This window comes from Mirounga angustirostris, unplaced genomic scaffold (assembly GCF_029215605.1).
Source record: "Mirounga angustirostris isolate CCGP_5_RB_7025 unplaced genomic scaffold, mMirAng1.0.hap1 SCAF_8, whole genome shotgun sequence".
NCBI classification, from domain to species: Eukaryota; Metazoa; Chordata; class Mammalia; order Carnivora; family Phocidae; genus Mirounga; species Mirounga angustirostris.
Window position 1 is genome coordinate 145,369,889 of NW_026991716.1, and position 21,232 is coordinate 145,391,120.

A 21,232-nucleotide genomic window follows, 5' to 3' on the forward strand; every position below is an offset into this window, starting at 1 on the left:
CCGCCCGGGCCCCGCCCCCTCCGCCCGCCCGCCGCCCGGGGGCCGGCCCCTGCCGCCGCGCGCCCCGCGGCCCGCCAGCGCCGCCGCCACCGCCATGGCCGCCGCCAGTGCGCCGCCGGGGCGCCGCGGCTGCGGGGGCGGAAGGAGGCCGCCGGCGGCCCGCGCGCTTCAGCCCCGCCGGCCGCTCAGCGCGCCCCCCCGCTCCGCGGCGGCGCCGTCCGCCGGCCTCCGCGGTTCCCGCCGCGCCGGCGCCCCTCGGCCCCGCGCGCCCCTCCGCCCGCGCACCGCGCCCTTCCGCCGCCGCGCCCCGCGGCCCCTCTCGGCCCCGGCCGCCGCTCGCCTCGGCCCCCCGGCCGCCGCCGGCCGCGGCGCTCGGCTGCTGCCGCCCCGCCGCGCTGCGCGGCCCCGCGCGATCCTCGGGCCGCCGCCGCCGCCACACCTCCCGGCCCGCCGCAGCCCGGCGCGCTCCGCGGCCCCACCTCCCGCCGTCCCCTCAGCCCCCAGCCCCGCCCCGGCCCGCCGCCACTTGGCGCGCTCGCAGCCGCCCCCTCCCCGCGGCCCCCGGCCCGGCCCGGCCCGGCCCCGCCGCACGTCAGCCCTCTCCTCCCACCGCGCCGCGCCGCGCCGCGCCGCCCCCTCCCCTCCCGGGGGACCCTCCCTCCGGGGGGCCGCCGCCTCCGCCGAGGGACCCTCCGCCGCCCCGCCCCTCCCCTCCCGGGGGACCCTCCCTCCGGGGGGCCGCCGCCTCCGCCGAGGGACCCTCCGCCGCCCCGCCCCTCCCCTCCCGGGGGACCCTCCCTCCGGGGGGCCGCCGCCTCCGCCGAGGGACCCTCCGCCGCCCCGCCCCTCCCCTCCCGGGGGACCCTCCCTCCGGGGGGCCGCCGCCTCCGCCGAGGGACCCTCCGCCGCCCCGCCCCTCCCCTCCCGGGGGACCCTCCCTCCGGGGGGCCGCCGCCTCCGCCGAGGGACCCTCCGCCGCCCCGCCCCTCCCCTCCCGGGGGACCCTCCCTCCGGGGGGCCGCCCCCTCCCCCGAGGGACCCTCCGCCGCCCCGCCCCTCCCCTCCCGGGGGACCCTCCCTCCGGGGGGCCGCCCCCTCCCCCGAGGGACCCTCCGCCGCCTCCGCCCCTCCCCCCGGGGGGGTCCCCGCCGCCCCGCCCCTCCCCTCCCGGGGGACCCTCCCTCCGGGGGGCCGCCCCCTCCGCCGAGGGACCCTCCGCCGCCCCGCCCCTCCCCTCCCGGGGGACCCTCCCTCCGGGGGGCCGCCCCCTCCCCCGAGGGACCCTCCGCCGCCTCCGCCCCTCCCCCCGGGGGTCCCCGCCGCCGCTACCCCCTCCTCCCCTCCCCCGAGAGACCCTCTGCCCCCCTCAGCCCAGGGGTCTCCGCCGCCTCTACCCCTTGCCCTCACACGCGGGACCCTCCGCCCCCTCCCCCCTCCCTTCACCCGAGAGACCTTCTGCCCCCTCAGCCCAGAGGTCCCCGCCGCCGCTACCCCTTCGCTCCCCCCCGCGAGACCCTCTGCCGCCTCCGCCCCTCCCCCCGGGGGTCCCCGCCGCCGCTACCCCCTCCCCTCCCCCGAGAGACCCTCTGCCCCCTCGGCCCAGGGGCCCCCTCCTCCCCTCCCCTCCCCTCCCCCGAGAGACCCTCCGCACCTCCCCCCAGGGGCCCCCGCCGCCCCTCCCCCTCCCCTCCCCCGAGAGACCCTCCGCGCCTCCCCCCAGGGGGTCCCCGCTGCCCCTACCCCCTCACCGAGGGACTCTCCTCCTCCTCCCCCCCTTCTCCCAAGGGTCCCTGTCCTCCCCCTCAATCCCGAGGGACCCACCCCCTCCCCCCGGGGGTCCCCGCGTCCTGGCACCGGCCCCGTGGGCTGTATCGCGGGGGGCTGTGGGGGCCCCTGCCCATTTCGCGGTCGGCCCTCGGCCACCGCCCCTCGGCCGCCTTTGTTCTCTGCTGCGGCCTCACGCTCTCCGCAGCTCCTGAACCACCTGCCAGGGAGCCAGTCTATGACATCCTCCGCTGCTTTCATCTGAAAAGTTTCTGCACATCCAGCTCCCTGCCTGTCGAGATGGCACAGCGTAAGAGTGGCTCGGATTCAGCTCGCACGCGCGTGATTGTGCGGCGCAGTGTGCCCCGTGCGGCAGCGGGCACCTGAGACCCTCGAAGGCCGCCAGGTGGTCCGGCACGCGGGGAGAGCTCCCTAACGCTGCTGACCTCCCGGGCCTCTTGTCTCATCTGCGAAGTGGGGAGAAATCCTGAATCCTCAGGATTACTGCAAAGGTCATGGTCCAAAGGTAGGCTGACAAAAGACACCGACATGATGGGAAGCGTTCTACTTGAACTGAATTTATCGTTAATCCTAGTTGGTAGACTTCACCTGGCCACTTCTAGATTTCTCCACACGTCAGGAACTGAACCTTAAAAGAACATGGCAGATAGTTGTGACGACAAGGGTACCAGAAATCTGTCGCAGTAGACCTCTCAGCAGACACTTTAGTATCTCAGAGTGTAGAGGACTTGCTTCAGGCAATAGACACATGACTTCCCTTTCGTTATTTTTGCTTACACTCAGCAAGCAAAAGTTTGGAAAGGAGAAGTAAAGGGATAAAGGACCTATTTTGACTCTCCCAGCCCACCTATTCCTGACTTTCCATTCCCATCAGCTCAGAAATGGCACCAATAGCTGGAGACTCACAAAGGGCTCCTGATTTAAACTTTGCTTTCACTCACAACCTCAGTCAGACCAGCTCCCTGTTTCCCTACGCACTGAAGAAAATAGCCTGTCTGAATCCACCAAGAAAAATCAACAACTTTCTCCCCAATTCTCTTAACTCATCAGGGCCCTTACTCGGATTCTTTAGATGGAATTTAACATTAAATATACATACATATATATGTTCAGAATATACTTTCATTTATTTCGGTCCACTCTCTTCCCTTGGGTATTCTGTCTCTAGATCAGATGCAAGTTTAAAACTCTTCATTCCAAGTCAACAGGTACTGACTCAGCCCTTCAACATGCAAGGCAAGCCAGAATATTCAGGAGACACTCTTGTGGATTCCAATCCCTGCCCATGGGCAGTTTCAACACTGAAAGAATATGACACAAATATATAAATGTATTTAAAGGCAGTTTAGGTGGGAAAAAATTTACTTGCAAGTACAAAAGTTAAGATTTTAAGGTTGACATAGAATTTGAAAAGTATCTTAAGAGACTGGGGTAGGACAATTCCAGGTCAATGTACAATTGGAAATGGAAATAGGGTTTCAAGCCTGAAAAAGACTGAGAGATGGAAAAATAAGAAGCATATTTAGGCACATCAGCCATTCCAGTGTGGGTTGAGAGTAGGGTAGATGAAGGCAGATTCCAGGAGTTAGGGGTGAAATATACAGGGCAGTGGCATGATGCAATGGTGAGAACAAAGATCAAGAGTTAAGATTTGGGGGGCACCTCAGTGGCTCAGTTGACTGAGCATCTGACTTTTGATTTGGGCTCAGGTCTTGATCTCAGGGTGGTAAGATCCAGCCCCTGATGGGGCTCCCCGCTCAGTGTGGAGCCTGCTTGGGATTCTCTCTCTCCCTCTCCTTCTGCCCCTCCCTCTTCCCTCTCTTAAAAAAAAAAAAAAAAATGAGATAAGATTGTGATCAGTACCAACTGTGCCACTTAATAGCTGTGTGATCCATAATGGGTTAATTTTTTATCTCTCTGAAACTCCATTTCCTCATTTGTAGGATTAAAATAATAATGTCCATCCAATTATTTCACAAATATTTTATGAAAAGCAACTATGAACTAAGAATTATGTTAGGTGATAGAAATATAAGGAATCATTCATTTATTCATCAAATACTACCTTGCTACGTACTAAGTTGGAAATAAGTGGAAAAGGAGCAGGAAACTAAGTGACAGATATTGTAAACTGAGAGGATAGTGTTTCAAAAAGAGGGACAGAGGCGCCTGGGTGGCTCAGTTGGTTGAGCGACTGCCTTCAGCTCAGGTCATGATCCTGGAGTCCCGGGATCGAGTCCCGCATCGGGCTCCCTGCTCGGCGGGGAGCCTGCTTCTGCCTCTGACCCTCCCCCCTCTCATGTGCTCTCTCTCTCATTCTCTCTCTCAAATAAATAAATAAAATCTTAAAAAAAAAAAAAAGAGGGACAACTATGTCAATTGAGAGGTTAATAAGATGAGGACAGGGCGCCTGGGTGGCTCAGTTGGTTAAGCGACTGCCTTCGGCTCAGGTCATGATCCTGGAGTCCCTGGATCGAGTCCCGCATCGGGCTCCCTGTTCGGCGGGGAGTCTGCTTCTCCCTCTGACCCTCCCCCCTCTCATGTGCTCTCTCTCTCTCTCTCTCATTCTCTCTGTCTCAAATAAATAAATAAAATCTTTAAAAAAAAAAAAAGATGAGGACAAAGAAATGTCCATTGTATTTAGCAATCTGGGGGTAATGAGCAAACTTAATTATTTTGAGCTGTTTCTAAGGAGTGGCAACTTCAGAAGCTAGCCTGAAGTCCCTTGAGGAGGGAACGGGAGGTTAATACGTGAAGTTTGTGCCGAGTATCTGAGAAAGAAGGTAGCTGGAGAAGTGGGTTGTTGTCTTTAAGGCGGGACACGGGAACAAGCTTGAATGCCAAGGAGGGGGAGCAGAGGGGGCATCGCGTGCAGGAGCTAGGGAGGCAGCTCTGGGAAGGCCAGAAGCCAGCACGGTGCTGGGTAAGCCCTTGACAGCTTACAAGAAGCACAGTCTATCCACTGCGACAAGACAGGAAACAGAATGTGGCTGCAGATGCAAGTAGGTTTTGAGACTTGGTGGTGAAAAACTTGAAAGATTTTCCTCTGATATTTTTTCTTTCCTGAATGAAATAGGAGGTGAAACCACCCATGGAAGTGAGGAGAGGAGAGGAATAAGGAGGTAGTGGGGAGAGGTAGGAGAGCAAAGTTCCTAGGATGCCAAATGGTTTGCCTGCTGCAGGTTTTTGGTAGAGAGCTTCAAGGGAAACCAGTCTGTCTGGCTTTCCCATCTTCTCAAATTTAGCTACTTGAATTTAGGCTATGAATATGCATTTCCTTCAGGAAGGGGTTTTCCCAGATGAGTAAGAGGGGCAAAGGAATTTGAGTGTGTTTGTAAGGGAGAGATTATAAAATGGGTTATTGATTGCATCGACTGGAGATTTCAGTAAGATTCTACAGGTGCTGAGCCCTAAGGACAGAAAATGATGGTATAAAAATAACCTGCTTGAGTCCGAGATTTGAGAGGTCACACTGCTATTGATGACAGCAGAGTCTACAGTCTGAACCAAGGAGGAGATGACCAAGGTGGGCTAGAGGAAAAGGTCACCAAATGTGAGTTGGTCAAGGAATCAGGAAGCTAGAGCACAGACTTCCTAGTTTTCATGAGAGCACAGGACTGTAAAAATGACCACAGAAGCTGAGACCATGCAAAGTGATCTTAATAATTTGTAAAACTCCTTTACTCCCAATTATAAATGTACAGAGAATTTTTTTAAATTGTAAAACTAATGTTTAGTACACCATAAATCCAAAAAACACTGAGAATTAGTGCTTTATTTCTGTGTAAAATCTTTACCAAGAGTAGTTTGAACAGTGCTTGCCTTCTACTATCACTTACCTCTTTTGTGCCTTGATAAATTGTCATATTCCTTCCAGCACTTGATGTTTTGCGTTTTCAGTGTTGTAAAATACCTCCAAGTGTCCTTAACGTGAAGTTGTTATCAGTGTCTCTTCATCCTTTGTCACAACCACCTGCTCTAACTGATCTGTGCAATCTGGGTGCAGGTTTCCCAGCAGCGCCTGGTCTGGCCCAGCAGCTTAACCAGAGCTCAACACTAACCAACCCCATGGGTCTCTGAAAGGATGCAACCAGACTTCACTGCAGTAAAAGCTTGCTTTTCAGTCTCTCTGTAATTAAGTTTTCTTTCGACCTGATAACTAACGTGGACATTTGGCCTGAATGCTAGCCACACCCACTGGGATTTGTCATTATTATGACTGTCTTCTACCAAGTCTGGTTGACCACAAGCAGTTTTCTGTCTCTAGAGCAGTTTAAAAGATGTTGATCCAACGTTACCATGCTCTTTCTCCTTGTTGGATGGTACCTTCATGCAGGCTGAGGTCTCATCGTCTCAGCTTCATTCTTGTCATTTTTAAATTTCCTAATCACATCCAATTTCATTTGCAGCTCATTTATTTCTTTGATGCACTTTCAACTTTTTTGTCAAACTTTGTAAAACAAAATTCTAATGTAAAACGGAATTTTCTTTTTATGGTCCATTTTTGTGAAACATCCTGTGGGTCTGTCTCTGGGAGACAAGGAGGCAACACAGCTGCACACTTTGCTGTCTGTGTTGTGGCCGAAGCACTGAATAACTGGGGTGCAGCGGCCGATCCCCAACGGGCCTTGAGAGGAGGACCAGGATGTGTGGGGGTCATCGGTGTGGTGATCTGTGGGCTGCGCACTGGCTGTGCGGTCTGTCCTTGATGTACTTGCTGTCAGTGTTGCAGAGTAGGTGAAATTTGAGTCATGCTGTTGGGGGACTGGTGTTTACTAGACCGTGGCAATCAAAATTTGTTCATACCAGAACCGTGCCCACGTGGGGACTGCCTTACTGGACAGTTATCTGTATGGATATCGAAGTCACAAAGAATGGTAGCAAGAGTCAATGGAGATGGGGGCTGGGGTCCCCTAGCTCGTCTTCACGTAATGAGAAGGAACAAGCCAGGGGCCGTGGGCGGTGGCGGCACAGACATGAAGAGGTGTGAGTCCACACCGCGTGCTTTGCCAGGAGTTGGGAGTGTTTAAGGCCCGAGGGGTTGCATTAGGGACTGAGAGGAAAAACAGCTTTTGCTTGAGGGGCTGTAGTGGGCCTGTGCGAACGAACCTGGTGTCCTCTTGGACAAACCCACCATGATGACCACTCTGTGACCTTCTGGAGCACAGCCCCCTCCCCAGGCTGTGCTTCTGTTTAAGCGCACCCTGTTTAGCCACACTCTCGGGGCCTGACGGGCTTGCTCTGCCCTAGAGATAGGACTATGACACACAGCGATTCTTCACCATTCTCCGCCCCCCCCCCGGCCCCCCACAGGTATGCCCACCCTCCAGGGCTGAAAAAGCAAGTCTTAGGGAAGGTGGGGTTTTAGAGATCTATGCATCACTGCCGCCTGAGACCCACTTCTGTCTCCAAGTCCCCGTAACAAACCACTTCTCCTCAGGCTGGACCTGGCCTTTTTCTTTGCTCTTACGGTTCCTTTGGAGGGTGCTTTGCATGTACCTACCTTTCAGAGAACAGGGACTCTTCTGTGGGGACAAGCCAAGTCCTTGTTAAGGAAAGAGACTCAAAATACATCTGGAGGAGAGGTTGGGAATATAGAGGAGGGTTGTGGGGCCTGCAGAGGAAGGTCACCAACCTGACCTGAAAAGCTCTGAGGGGCAGGAAGTCAGATCAGGGATGCACAGATTTCTCCAGTGGCTGAAGCAAACATCTGCGTCATATCTGATGTGATTCGTCCTTACGATTCCTTAAGGACACTGGGAAATTGGTTCAGGATGGTCCTGTGGCTTCTGCAGGCTCACAGTGAAGCGGCTGCCACGGCGGAGCAGGAAGACATGGTTGATTGCAGGGCAGAGGCTCTCTTGGTACAAGCCTCCACACAACTTGGAGGAGGAGAGGCGGGAAGGGGTCTTTGTGGTGGGAGGGAGACCCAAACGGAAACATGCAGGAGACTGGATGAAAGTACAAAGGAGGGCATCGAAGGTGACTGATGACAGGGGAGGTCAAGTGGGGGCAGCAGTAAGAAGTACTGCTGGGTTAGAGATGTTCACATGCACCTGGAATCCATCAAACCTCGAAAAATGGCAGTTCTCTTCCCGGGAGAATCAGACCCATAAGAGTAATTAGAAGAGTTTAACTCAGAAGACAACCGAGGACTGAGAGGACCTGGGCCAGGGGGTGACATGACCTGGGTCATGCCTTCCAGACGGACGCACCACCAATGTTCTGTGGGAGGCAAAGAAGGGTGTGCTCCCCATTCCTCCCGAGGTGCGCTCACCACAATGGAAGCCTGCTGAGGCAAGGGCCCGGCTCCACATCCTGCGCCTCACAGTGCCTGGGACATGGTGCACACAGAGTGTGGCCGAACAAAACAGCTAAACTAACACACGGATGAAAGGGGCACTGCAGCAAAGCCAGACAAGACTTGGCCGTGGAGGAAAGGGGAGGATTTGAGTCACTTGTATGGAATTCAACAACGAAGTGTGTACGGGGTTGGGGAAAGCAAGAGAAAGAGCAGAGCGGAAGGTACTTCCGAGACCTCAAATCAGGTAATACCAGCAGGTCACACTTCAGGACGTAGGAAGGTCCAGGGCTCTGTGAAGTGCTGGGCACAAGTGCTCGGTTATTTACTACGTCACATAATTCACACGCTAGCCTTAGGAGGTCTCATTCTCACCTTACAAACAGTTCTAGGAGGCCGTAGGCTTTACAGCTAATGAATCCTGCAAGTTCAGCAGGAAGGTGCGTTGCTTAACATGAGCTGTTGCACAGGCTTGCTACCACTTTTTTGGCGGCCACAGATCACAACTGAGAACTCCCATGTTGAAGATTCTTTGGGCAACAATGACCGTGTTTATGCTGCGCAGCATGGACTTGTTTGTCCTGGAATATCCAGCTCATGGTAACACATAAGTGAAAAGAAAACTCTCCTCGACCTTTCTACATTCCAGTCTTTGGACTATTCAACTAATGGCCATTTTAACCATCCATTAAGTTTGACATGGCTTTCCAAGTTCTGATTACAACTCATCTGATCACAGACATTACTGGTTGCCTCCTCCAAGCCCACCCCCTGATTCCTTGCTGGAAGACCTCTGACTGATAGTCATGTCTACTCTTTTCATGTGGCCATGTGCTCCAACAAAGGGGGGGTGCAGCCCCAGCCCCAAGGAGTGAACTATGACCCGTCTAGTCATAGACAGGACAGGAACGTGATTAACTCAAGTTAAACAAATGTTTGTAGAAGTCTGGCGGGGGAAGGGGAAAGACAGAAAAAACCTGGGTCCCTGATCAAATGCCTGGAAAACAAAATTCTGTTTTTAAAAAACAAAACTAAACAAAACAAAAAACCCCCACTGGTTTAGCTTTTTCAGTTCTTGCACCTAAAAAGAATTTAATTAACAGACTAACAAAAAGAATGACCACACGTTAAGCATTTTGATTGGTTAGGGATGTGTTAAATACATTAATGTCTTTATTTCAGACTTGGTAATTTCTTTCCAAAGAATGCCTACAACGTATTAAAATGCCATTTAAAGATATAACTGCCTTTAGAAGTTTTCCAAAATCTATTTTAACATTTACTCGACACTTTACAAGGTTGTGTCATAATTTCCTGTAGTAAATTCTAATTGTCTTAACTCTAAAAAGAATGATAAGTAATTTCCCTATATTAGCACCCACTATAAGCATTTATATACTCTATCTATCCTTACATGTATCGTACATACATTTATACTTTGGGGTCATAGAACGTTAATAAATATGATAACTAGTAAGTATGAAGCTAAAAATCTGGCTTTTACTTGTTTGTTGTTAAAAGAATACAGTCAGTCTTCAGCTGGAGGCCAAACCATAGCTAACCACTATGAAGTTTGCAAATCTTCAAAGTCACAGATCTCGGTAAAGTTGAGAAGCAAGCACTCCTATAACTTGTAATGAGCTATTCACAATAGAGAGCAAACACCAGGGCCAAGGCGACGTACGTTTCCGTTTCCTGTTTCACCGCAACCCAGCTGTCCCATGCAACATCCCAGATCCATCTGCTGGCAATCTGTGATACAAAAATTTCAAGACCAACTTTAAATTGAACATGTTAAGAAGTAAACTTTAAGTCTATACAGTATCTCAGAAAGTCATATTTAGAGGGACGCCTGGGTGGCTCAGTCGGTTGAGCGTCTGCCTTCGGCTCAGGTCATGATCCCAGGGTCCTGGGATCGAGTCCCGCGTCAGGCTCCCTGCCTCTGTCTCTCCCTCTGCCTCTGTCTCTCTCTCTGTCTCTCATGAATAAATAAAAAAAAAATAATAAAATCTTAAAAAAAAAAAAAAAAAAGAAAGTCATATTTAGAAAGTAGTTTGTCCAATCCCCCCTTTCCTGAAAGGGCCCCTCTTCTCTTCCTGGAGTGATCCTTCTCTGACACAGGGACTGGACCTTAGCAGAATGTCTGGGAGCAGAGCCGGGAACCCTCTGTAACTGGGTCTAAGAGTTCTGCATACAGTACTACTCCACTGTGTTACACTCCCTGATACGGAATTCTCCTTTCCATCTTTAAAATATGTTCAAGGGAAAGTTTATTAGAACTTTGTTTTGAAATAAAGAAATGGCATTGATTATCCAAGCAGACCATTATAGAAAATTCTAAATCCTTTGCTTCGCTCACAAAGCCATACGTGATTTGAGTACAGCCTACTTTTCCATGGTGGATATAAATGGCCACAAACCTGTTGTGGTTTCTCCCAAGAGGGTGAGTCTACTTCTCTAGCCCTTGAGTATGAATTGGTCTTGGGACTTGCTCTGAGCAAAAGAATGGGACATTGTGTGACTTCCAAGCAAAGCCTTCAGAGGTCTTCTGCTCCCACCTGCTCAGAATGCTCTGAGGAGACCCCCACATAAGGAAAGCCACTCAGCCCACCAGAAGATGGTGGCTCACGTGCAGGAGAACCCGGGAGCCCCAGCCAACAGCGAGCACCAGCCACCAGACACGTGAGCGAGGCCATGTGGGACGGCAAGTGTGTCAGGGAGACCAGCAGGAGAAGCCGCTGCTATAGTTTGGCTGGCCCACAGAATGATGACAGATAAACGGCTGTCGTTCTGCGCTGCTAAGCTGTGGGGTGGTTTGTTGTACGGTAGTTACCCATGTGCGCTACTGAAATATATGGCAAGCACACAGGTTAGTAACCAAGCACACCAGTTCCCCGCTGCCGCGGCATCTTTCCACTCCTGCATTCTCCGGTTGCCAGTCCCTCTCCCCGGTCTCTGGCACAGCTGGTTTCTTCATGATGTTCAGATATCAGAGGGCCTTCCCTGGCTCCAGACAGTCCCAGGGGCCACTCTGCCCTACTCTAATCTCCTCCACGTGAGAAGTATGTGCTGGTGTTCTCTTCTCCCTGGGTGCCAAGGTCACCTCCGTCTTGTTGACTCTAGTGTGGCCAGCAGCCCTCTGCCTTCTTCGGCGAAGACTGCAGACCGTGACCAGCTGCGATGTGTTGACGGGCAGCTCACTCCAGCTCACAGGGTCTAGCGTATATTCATATTTGTAAATGACCGCGATTGCCTTGCTGCTGACTGAGGCCTCTGTGCCAGAGACCACGTGGAGGGCTTTCTTACAGACCCACTCATTTAGCCCTCAGGGTAGCTGTGGCCTTTAGGTGTACCATTTCCGTTTTACAGATGAAAACAGCCATGCCCCGGCCGCAGGCTCCGACTGTCGCTTCCAGCATTCCTGTCTAGGTCAGCTGGACTCGGAAACCTAAGCTGTACCACTGTCCATCCCATTCCATTTCTTAAACGCTGGCCTGCATTGTTTTCTTTCCTCAAGTAAAAACTCTCAGAGAATCATGGTCTGCGTCTCCCCATTTTCTTTTTCTCAGTACCTAACCTAACTCCCATTAGTGCTCAAAATAAATTTACTGGTTAATTATCAAATGACATTAAATTGTCAAAATTAGTGTGATCATGGAATAGGATAGCTATATAGTTTAATAAATTATCAATAGAAAATTGCCATTTCTGGGGGTGCCTGGGTGGCTCAGTTGGTTAAGCAACTGCCTTCGGCTCAGGTCATGATCCTTGAGTCCCGGGATCGAGTCCCACATCAGGCTCCCTGCTCGGTGGGGAGTCTGCTTCTCCCTCTGACCCTCCCCCCTCTCATGTGCTCTCTCTCTCTCATTCTTGCTCTCTCAAATGAATAAACAAATAAATAAAATCTTTAAAAAAAAATTGCCATTTCTGGGTTAGTACTTTTCAAATAAGAGGCACTGAAGGAAGATATAGTTAACAAAACCATCCTTTGTCAGAGAGGCACCTGGGGGCCGTGGAGGCCAGTGGCACAGGAACTCTCAGGTCACTAGAGGGGACACCGTGGAGCACTGCCTGGTAGATGCTGGGTCAGTGTGGTACTCACATTTATCGCCTGACCAGTCTTTTGAATAAATAATACTTTTATAATGAACTTGTAACGGTGATACCCAAATTCTTTCACTGCTGACAAGATGCGGTCTGCTAACTCAAGTGACAAATGAGAGAAGACTTTATCATCATATTTGACATCTTTAAGACTTTCCTTTAAAAAAATAGGAAAAACATTTTAATTTTCAAACCAAATATTTTCTACATAAAAATTCAAGAAAACATGTATCTAAATAATACATAACTTTAAAAAAATAGATGCATTCCTAACCAAATAGTATTAAATGAATGTTGAGCTTATCAATTTATTTCAATAAGAATGCTGAATAAAGTTTATTTGGTTTTTAATTACATTCAATTGCTCTTCATTACCAACCCTTAACCAGTTAAGTTTTCCTTTCAAACAGCTAGTGGGGAGACACAGGGGAATTTTAAAACAAGGCTTCTGGGAATGCTTAGGTAGATGAAGGAAATCTTTCTCTAATTTCCGTATTTGCTAAAACTCAGACTTGCGTTTTCCTAAAGCCTGGGTTTCCTGGACGGGAGCCTGTTTTATGTGACTCCTGTCTTCCCCAGTGTCCTTGAATTAAAGCCACTTCTCTAGCTGCTCTCTCTGTGGACTCCAGGGGGACACTGAGGAGATCCAAGGTTTCCCCGCCATGTCTGCTGTGGATTAATCACAGCTGGGGAGACAGATGTGAGTCATGAGGCACTAGGCTTTTCCACAGCCCATAAGCAGACTGGACCACCTAATGAGCAGACTGCAGGTACCTTTGACTTACCTGGACAATGATGAATTAATGTGGTTCTGGGTCCTGCGATAACAAATGAGCTCCTACCAGCTAATTTTATAGACATGTAAAACCAAATAGATTGCTCTGTTTCTTTTTGTTTTGTTTTGATTCCTTTCTAGAATGGTGCTGGACCTAAAACTGGGTCTAGAAGCATTTGTTTCCCTCAGGCATTGGCTGTGTTTCTGTCTTTCAGACGTTTAGCAACATCCACTGTCTCTTCTGAATCTGCCTAACAGACCTCAGGCTTTGCCCGCCCACATGCTCTTATTTAACAAATAATGAGTGCTTGCTATAGGAAGACACCCACAAGCTCCAGCAGTGTATACTATTTCTGTACCCAGAACTATGTTGAATTTTCCGTGAACCCAAGTGAAAATCCCTGGTCTCTTTATGACACCTAGCTATCCACCTACATATCCAATCAGCTGTTCCAGGCCCCATCACACTCAATTCTGTAAATTATCATATGTAAATACAATTTGAAATCCTACCATATCCAATAAATCCAAACTCAGTCTATGTGGTAAGACCAAGTAAGAGACACACCAAATGTATATTCTCATGTCACAAATGCTTGCTGTTACTGTTTAAGAGAAGAATGTAATCAATAATTATTTTATTGTATTAAATTGAGTTGAATTTATTTCCTGAAGCCATGACAATGATTAGTTCAGCTTAGAAATGTATCTGTCTATGGTAGTAGAGGGAGGCTAGAGTAGGCCTCCTAAATATTCTTCTGTATTAATAAAAGTTAAATCATTTAAATAATTAACTTTGATATGATTAAAAGAGTATTAATCATTTATACAAAATAAAGAGATGCTTTCTTCCCAACACCTAGCTCACATCAGTAGTTACTGAGAGAATGCACCTTGTAAACTGAAGGGGAGGGAACTTTGAAACCAGAAACGTATCTGGGGTAGACTCAAGCTTGGTGGAGTCCCACAGGGGAATGTGGCCATCAGAAAACGCCTGGGTGCCTGGGGCCCAGCACTAGAGACCACAGATGAAAAGGTGATTCAGAAAAAGTGGTCCCTCAAATTTTCTATAAATAAAAAACTTTAATTTTGTCCTTTAAGAAGGATGATGAAGGAATTCTTTCCATCTGAACAATGTAGGCTTCAGATACCAACACTAGTATAAATAATGTTGGTATTAACATTAGTCTTACAGTATTTTATAAAATTGAAGAAGCTTTTTTGGACTAGCCTGGAAACAACTGTCTTAAATGACCTTCAGATTCCAGTCACAGTTTAAGGAAGGGGACCAGTGCCTGTGTTGGTAGTTGCCTGCCCTTAAATGCTTTAGCGTCCAGGGACCACCTTTTCACACCCATATACAGATACAGTGTGTTTTATTTAACTCATTCCTCCAAATATGGGAAAACATGAAACCTGAGGGATAAATAATTTATGGATAATTACGGGTTAATGGTTGAAATAAAAATTAAATCTAGCTCACAGCATCAATGTGAAATATATTTGAGTATGACTACAAAAGTACTTCCATATTTTCAGAGATAAATGTTAAAAAATCAATGAAATATATGGCCATAAATCTTAATACAGTTTATCAAATCCCCAAAGCTAAGATATTGCTATCATATGTATTTATCAACCTACCTTTAATATCTGCTGGACTTTAGTTTCTACTGAATGAGCTTGGAATTTTTTCAATGGCTCCATTCTATATGAATTAGCAAACTTTAATTTTGCCAGGGCACTCTTCCATTCTTTACCTAGATCAGCAATTGAATCATCAAATGGAGGTTCTACATATTGAACATCATGAATCGATTCTCTCAGTCTTTCTCTTAAAATCTGTGTATACTGCAACAGGGGGGAAGGAAAAGAGAAGGAGATCACTTTTTTAATTGTAACCCTGCTACAATGGGACAGAGCTGACACAAAGTTTGGAAATCCATTCTAATTGATAAAGAAGTTGCTGAATCCTAGATTTCAGTGATTCACTCCTGGCTATCAATTGGGTAAAAGAAAAAAAAGTCTATCTAGCTAGAAATCATCTATTTATCTATGAACACAAATTTGCATACGTATATTTAAAATATCCATGGAAGATACAAAAGAACCAGAAACAAGAGAGGCCTCCAGAGAGGGCAACTGGGTGGCTAGGAGACAGGTGTGTAAAGAAAACTTTCTGGTTCTCCACCCTGAGGTTACGAAAATATTACCCTTCATTTTGTTCTTAAAATTTTATTTACTTTTGTCTTTGAGTAAATAATACCACTATTTACATAAGTATTTACATAAATAACATTACATAAGTCTTAAGTTGAAAAAATAACTAAAGTGTATTTATCTGGTACATACATTATTTTATGGTTTTGAGATTCAACATTCATTCTGTGACATTCAACACTCCTTAAAGAAATATTCATTTGGTGCCTAATATGGTCCAGATAAATGTTCTAGACTCTGAAGTTACAGTGGTGAGCTTCGTTGTAATAGCTAGGGATTAATTGTTTGGCTTATTTTAACTCATAATCAAGGAGTCTCCATTCATGGAGGGATCATTCTAATGGACAGGAGGGCTGATTGACAATTTAAAGCATACAGAAACATGAATAAACTGATTTATATAGTAGCAAATGCTATAAAAATAAAACCACATGACTTGGTAGGAACTCATTGGGAAGGACTAATTTAGACAGAGTTACCAGAGAAGGCCCCTCTGAATGAAGTTAGATTTGGGCTGAAGCCCAAAAAGAACAAAGGCTTCAAGGCTAACAGTGTGTTCTAGGAGCAGGTTTGTGGTCAGTGTGGGTCAAGTGTTCTGAGCAAGGCAGAGTGGTGACATGATGGAAGCTAGAAAGGCAACCGAGGAGCAGGTCGTGAAGCACTGAATAGAAAGAACGTGGTAAACAGTTTGGATTTTATTCTCAGCACAGTGGGAAGTCGCTGGAAAAATCTAAGGATGTGAGTGATATGTTCTAAATTACAGTTTTAAAAGGTCATTCTGGCTGGTATGGTGAACAGATTAGAGGGAGATCAAGGTTTGGAGGGAGATAACTTTATACTCTGTAATGCTTTTTACAAATAATGTTAACTAAGTAATTCTGTAACCAGGAACATGGTTTACTTTGGCATTTATGTAAGAATTTTTATTTCCAAGTAATTTTTTATTTTAACACAAATCTTTCAATTTATTCTGAAGCATTTATTCTTTTGCTATTTTTTCAATGAGGCTTTAGATTTAAAAACATGTTTTATGTTTTTAGGAGTTGTTTTTATATAGAATTACTGCTGCACCCACCTATTAAACTTTTATTAATTTTAATGTTTATTATCTCTCGATTTTCCTAAATATATTAATACAAGTCTACCTATTTCTATCATCCCTCCTCCTTTTCAGATTTTACTGCAGAGACCAGTAGTTTAAGATGTAAATATTAAAAATCACAATCCTAGGAGTATTGTGAGAGTATTTATTCTCTACCACTGATGTTTCTATGTGGCAGAAACTGGCACTGGATCAATACTTCCCTTTCTTTGCCCCCTCTGAGGGATTTATCTGATTGGCAGGTTGGCAAGAGAAAGAACATGTTTAAATGTAGATTCTTCCAGCCCTTCTCTTGGCATCTGATTATATCATCTGTTTGACCAGGGCATACGTTTCACAGAGATAGGCCATCATCTTAGATATATATCATTGTCCAGCTACGGCCGTGACTATTTGGTGAGCTGGTTTAATGTGAGTAGAAATGTTACCATTTGCCAGCCTATTTTTCATCACTAATAGTTTGTTAATGTGGCTATATGATTTTTGAATGTTTAACCAACCTTGCTTTCCTGGAACAAACTCCACTCAAATATAATATACTATTACTATTATTATTATTATTATTATTATTTTACTGGAAGTTTATACCTTTTGACCTCCTTCACCTATTTTTCTTTTTAGATTTCACATATAAGTGAGATCATACAGTATTCGTCGGACTTATTTCACTTAGCCTACTGTTCTCAAGGTCCACATATGTTATTGCAAATGGCAAGTTTTCATTCTTTTTTTAATCGTGGAATAAATAAATACTTAGGTTGTTTTCATATCTTGGCTATTTATTGTAAATAATGCTGCAATAAACAGGGATGCATGTATTTTTTCAAATTAGTGTTTTTGTTTTCTTTGGACAAATACCCAGAAATGGAATTGCTGAATTGTATGGTAGTTCTTTTAATTTTTTGAGGAATCTCCATATTGTTTTGCATAGTAGCTGTACCCATTTACATTCCCACCAACACTGCACAAGGGCTGCCTTTTCTCCACATCCTTGCCAACGACTTGTCATCTCGTTTTTCAGTAATAGCGAATCTAATAGGTGTGAGGTAATATCTCACTGTAGTTTTGATTTGCACTTCCCTGATGATTAGGGATATTGAGCATCTGCTCATGTACCTTTGGCCATCTGTACGTCTTCTTTGGAAAAATACCTATTCAGAACTTCTGGCCATTTTTTAATCCAGTTACTAGGGTTTTTTTTTGCTGTTGAGTTGTAGGAGTTTTCCACATATCTTGGATACTAACCCCTTATTAGTTTTATGATTTGCAAATAATCTCTCCCACTCAGTAGGCTGCCTTTGCATTTTGTTGGTTTCCTTTGCTGGGCCAAAGCTTTTTAGTTTAATGTAGTTCCACCTCTTTATTGTTGCTTTTGTTGCCTTTGCTTTTGGAGTCGGATCAAAAAATCATCACCAAGACTGATGCTAAGGTGTTTACCACCTATGTTTTCTTTTTGGAATTTTATGGTTTCAGGTCTTACATTCAAGTCTTTGAGTTTATTTTTATGTACGTGTAAAATGCTGATCCAGTTTTGCCAATAACCATTGAAAAGACTGTCCCTTTCCCTATTGTGTATTCTTGGCTCCTTTGTTATAAGTTAATTCACCGTAAATATGTGTTTACTTCTGGACTCTGTTCTGTCCTATTGATTTAAGTGTCTGTGTTTATGACAATGCCATACTGCTTTGATCACTACAGCTTTGTAATATACTTTGAAATCAGAACGTTAGATGCTTCCAGCTTTGTTCTTCTTTCTCCATACTGCTTTAGATACTTGGGGTCTTTTATGATTCCATACAAAGCTTAGGATTGTTTGTTCTGTGAAAAATGGCATTGGAATTCTATTAGGGATTACACTGACTCTGTAGATTGCTTTGGGTAGTATGTACATTTTAACAATACTAATTCTTCCAATCCATGAACATTGAATATCTTTCCATTTATTTGTGTTGTCTTCAGTTTCTTTCATCAATGTCTTATAGTTTTCACTATAGAGGACTTTCACCTCCTGGGTTAAATTTATTCCTAGATATTTTATTCTTTAATGCAATTGTGAGATGAAATTGTTTTCTTAATTTCTGACAGCTTGTGTATAGAAATGCAATCGATTTTTTTTTCATATTGATTTTGTTGACTGCCATTCTGCTAAGTTTGTTTACTGAATCTAACAGTTTCTTGGTGGTCTTTAGGGTTTACTATATGTAATATCATGTCATACACAAATAGTGACAGCTGTACTTTTTCCTTTCCAATTTGGATGTTTTTTATTTCTTTTTCTTGCCTAATTTCTCTGGCTAGGACTTCCAATATAATGTTGAATAGAAGCGTTGGAGTGGGCATCTTGTCTTGTTCCTGAACTTAAAGGAAAACCTTTCAGCTCTTCACCATTGAGTATGATGTTCACTGTAAGTGTGTCATATATGACCTTTATTATGCTAAGGTATGTTCCCTCTAAACCCACTTTGTTGAATTTTTAGGATAAATGGATATTGAAGTTTACCAAATGCTTTTACTGCATCTATTGAGATGACACAATTTTTTAGAAATAGAGAGGTGAGGGGCAGAGGGAGAAGCAGACTCCTGGCTGAGCAGGGAGCCTGATGTGGGGCTCAATCCCGGGACTCCAGGATCATGACCTGAGCCGAAGGCAGATGCTCAACCGACTGAGCCACCCAGGTGCCCAAGATGATACAACTTTTATCCTCCATTTTGCTAATGCAGTCTCATTGTTGGGGATGCTGACCATCCATGCATCACTAGAATAAATTCCACTTGACCATGTTGTATGATCTTTTTAATATATTGTAGAAGTTGGCTTGCTAATATTTTCTTGAGGATTTCTGCAACTACATTCATCAGGTTTATTGGCCTGTAGTTTTCTGTTCTCTGGTGTCCTTGTACGGTTTTGTTATCAGGAATAATGTTGGCCTCATAAAATTAGTTTGGAGGTGTTCCTTCCTCTTTTATTCTTTTGAAGAGTTTGAGAAAGATTGGTATTACTTCTTCTTTGAATGTTTGGTAAAATTCACCAGTGAAGCCATCTGGTCCTGACCTTTGTTTGTTGGGAGGTTTTTGATTACTAATTCAATCTCCTCACTAGATACTGGTCTGTTCAGGTTTCCTATTTTAGGAATTTATATATTTTTTCTGGGTTGTCCAAATTGTTGGTGTATAACTGCTAATACCTTATGATGCTTTCTATTTCTATGATATTAGTCGTAATGTCTCTTTTTTTTTCTCCTCTTTCATTTCTGATTGTTTGAGCCCTCTCCCTTTTTTCCTTGGTTTCTCTAAATAAAGGTTTGTCAATTTTGTTTATCTTTTCAATGAACCAGCTCTTAATTTCACTTTTCTATTGTCTTTTTAGTCTCTTTTTCATTTACTTCTGCTCAAATATTTCCTTTCTTTTACTAAATTTGGGTCTCAATTTTTCTTTTTCTAGTCTTTGATGTATAAAGCTAGGTGCTTGAGATTTTTTGTTTCTTGAGGTAAGTATTTATTGTTATGAAATTCCCTCTTGGAAATGTTTTGCATTCTATAAATTTTGGTATGTTGTATTTCCATTTTCATTTGTTTCAAGGAATTTTTAAATTTCTCTTTTGATTTCTACAGTGACACACTGGTTGTTCCATATAATGTTTTTAATCTTCACGTATTTGTGATTTTTTCAGTTTTCTTCTTATAATTGACTTCTTGTTCCATACCATTGTGGTTGGTAAAGATGCTTGGTACGTTAGTCTTCTTAAATCTATGAAGACTTGTTTTGTGGCCTAACATGTGATAGGTCCTGGAGAATGTTCCATGTGCACTTGAGAAGAATGTGTATTCTGCTGCTCCTGGATGGAATGTTCTATATATATCTGTTAAGTCCATCTGGTCTACTGTGTCATTGAAGCTGATGTTTTATTTTTTGTCTGAATGATCTACCCATTGATGTAAGTGGGGTATTGAAGTCCCCTATTATTATGCATTGCTGTCTCTTTCTCCCTTTATGTCTTGCCTTATGTATTTAGGGGCTCCTATGTTGGGCACAGTATATGTATTTTATTTTTCTTAACATGTTGTTGGATTTAATTTGCTATAGTTTCATTAAGAATTTTTGCATCTATGTTCATGAGGAATAGTGGTTTGTTTTCTTATTATTCTGGTTTTGATAGTAGGGTAATGCTGACCCCGCAGGATGAATTGGGAAGAATTCCCATTTCTTCAATTTTGCAGAACACATGAGTGAGACTGGATTAGAGCAAACCCTAACAGTCTCAAATTAACTTAGTTACTTCTCTAAAGGCCTAACTCCACATACACTCACATTCTGAGGTACTGGGGGTTAAGGGCTTCAACATATGAATCCTAGGAGAACACAATTCAACCCATAATAGTGTCTTTCGTGGAATTTGTGCATTTCATCCAAATCGTTGAAATTAGGATCATAGCTGTTTTTAGTATTTCCTTATGATCTTTTAAATGTTTACTGGGTATGTAGTGATTTCTTCTCATTCCCTAGTTTAGAATTGGTCTTTTTCTTTTCCTGATTAGTCTGGCTTCAGCAATGGCTGGCAAACCTTCTCTGTAAAGAGCTGGCTAGTAAATTTTTTAGGCACTGTGGACATTGCCAATGCTCCTGCTCCTCCAACTCTCCCCTTTCATCCTCTTCCTCCCCCATTTCTATCTATCCTTTTAAATAACCTTTTAAAAATAATACAAAAAAAAATAATACAAATCATTCTTAGCTCATAGGCTGTACAAAAATAGGCAGCAAGCCAAATTTGACCCACAGGTTGTTCTTTACCAACTTTTAGGCTGGAAGTTTATCACCTTTATCTATCTTTCCAAAATATCTTTGGTTTCATTAATTTTTTCAGTTCACTATTTCATTGACTTGCACTCTTGTTTTTATTACCAACTTTCTTTTGCTTGAGTTTAGATTGTTCTTTTTTTTAAAAAA

The 21,232-nt window shown here is 45.3% G+C and overlaps 2 protein-coding genes across 2 annotated transcripts in view; one reads left to right on the forward strand and one right to left on the reverse strand.

Annotated features, from left to right (window-relative positions):
- Nucleotides 1-94: 94 nt before the first annotated feature.
- The window catches only part of LOC135365471 (basic proline-rich protein-like), a 27,596-nt gene continuing 6,458 nt past the window's right edge, over nucleotides 95-21,232 (forward strand). The window contains exon 1 of the mRNA XM_064596975.1: nucleotides 95-2,290. Coding sequence (XP_064453045.1) covers nucleotides 95-2,029 — 1,935 coding nt within the window. The 3' untranslated portion in view covers nucleotides 2,030-2,290. The remainder of the gene's footprint in view (nucleotides 2,291-21,232) is intronic.
- Nucleotides 9,058-21,232, reverse strand: part of DYNLT2 (dynein light chain Tctex-type 2) — a 19,186-nt gene continuing 7,011 nt past the window's right edge. Inside the window, exons 2-4 of the mRNA XM_045865918.3 lie at nucleotides 14,610-14,816; nucleotides 12,189-12,347; nucleotides 9,058-9,838 (exon numbers count right to left, since the gene is read on the reverse strand). Coding sequence (XP_045721874.1) covers nucleotides 9,728-9,838; nucleotides 12,189-12,347; nucleotides 14,610-14,816 — 477 coding nt within the window. The 3' untranslated portion in view covers nucleotides 9,058-9,727. The remainder of the gene's footprint in view (nucleotides 9,839-12,188; nucleotides 12,348-14,609; nucleotides 14,817-21,232) is intronic.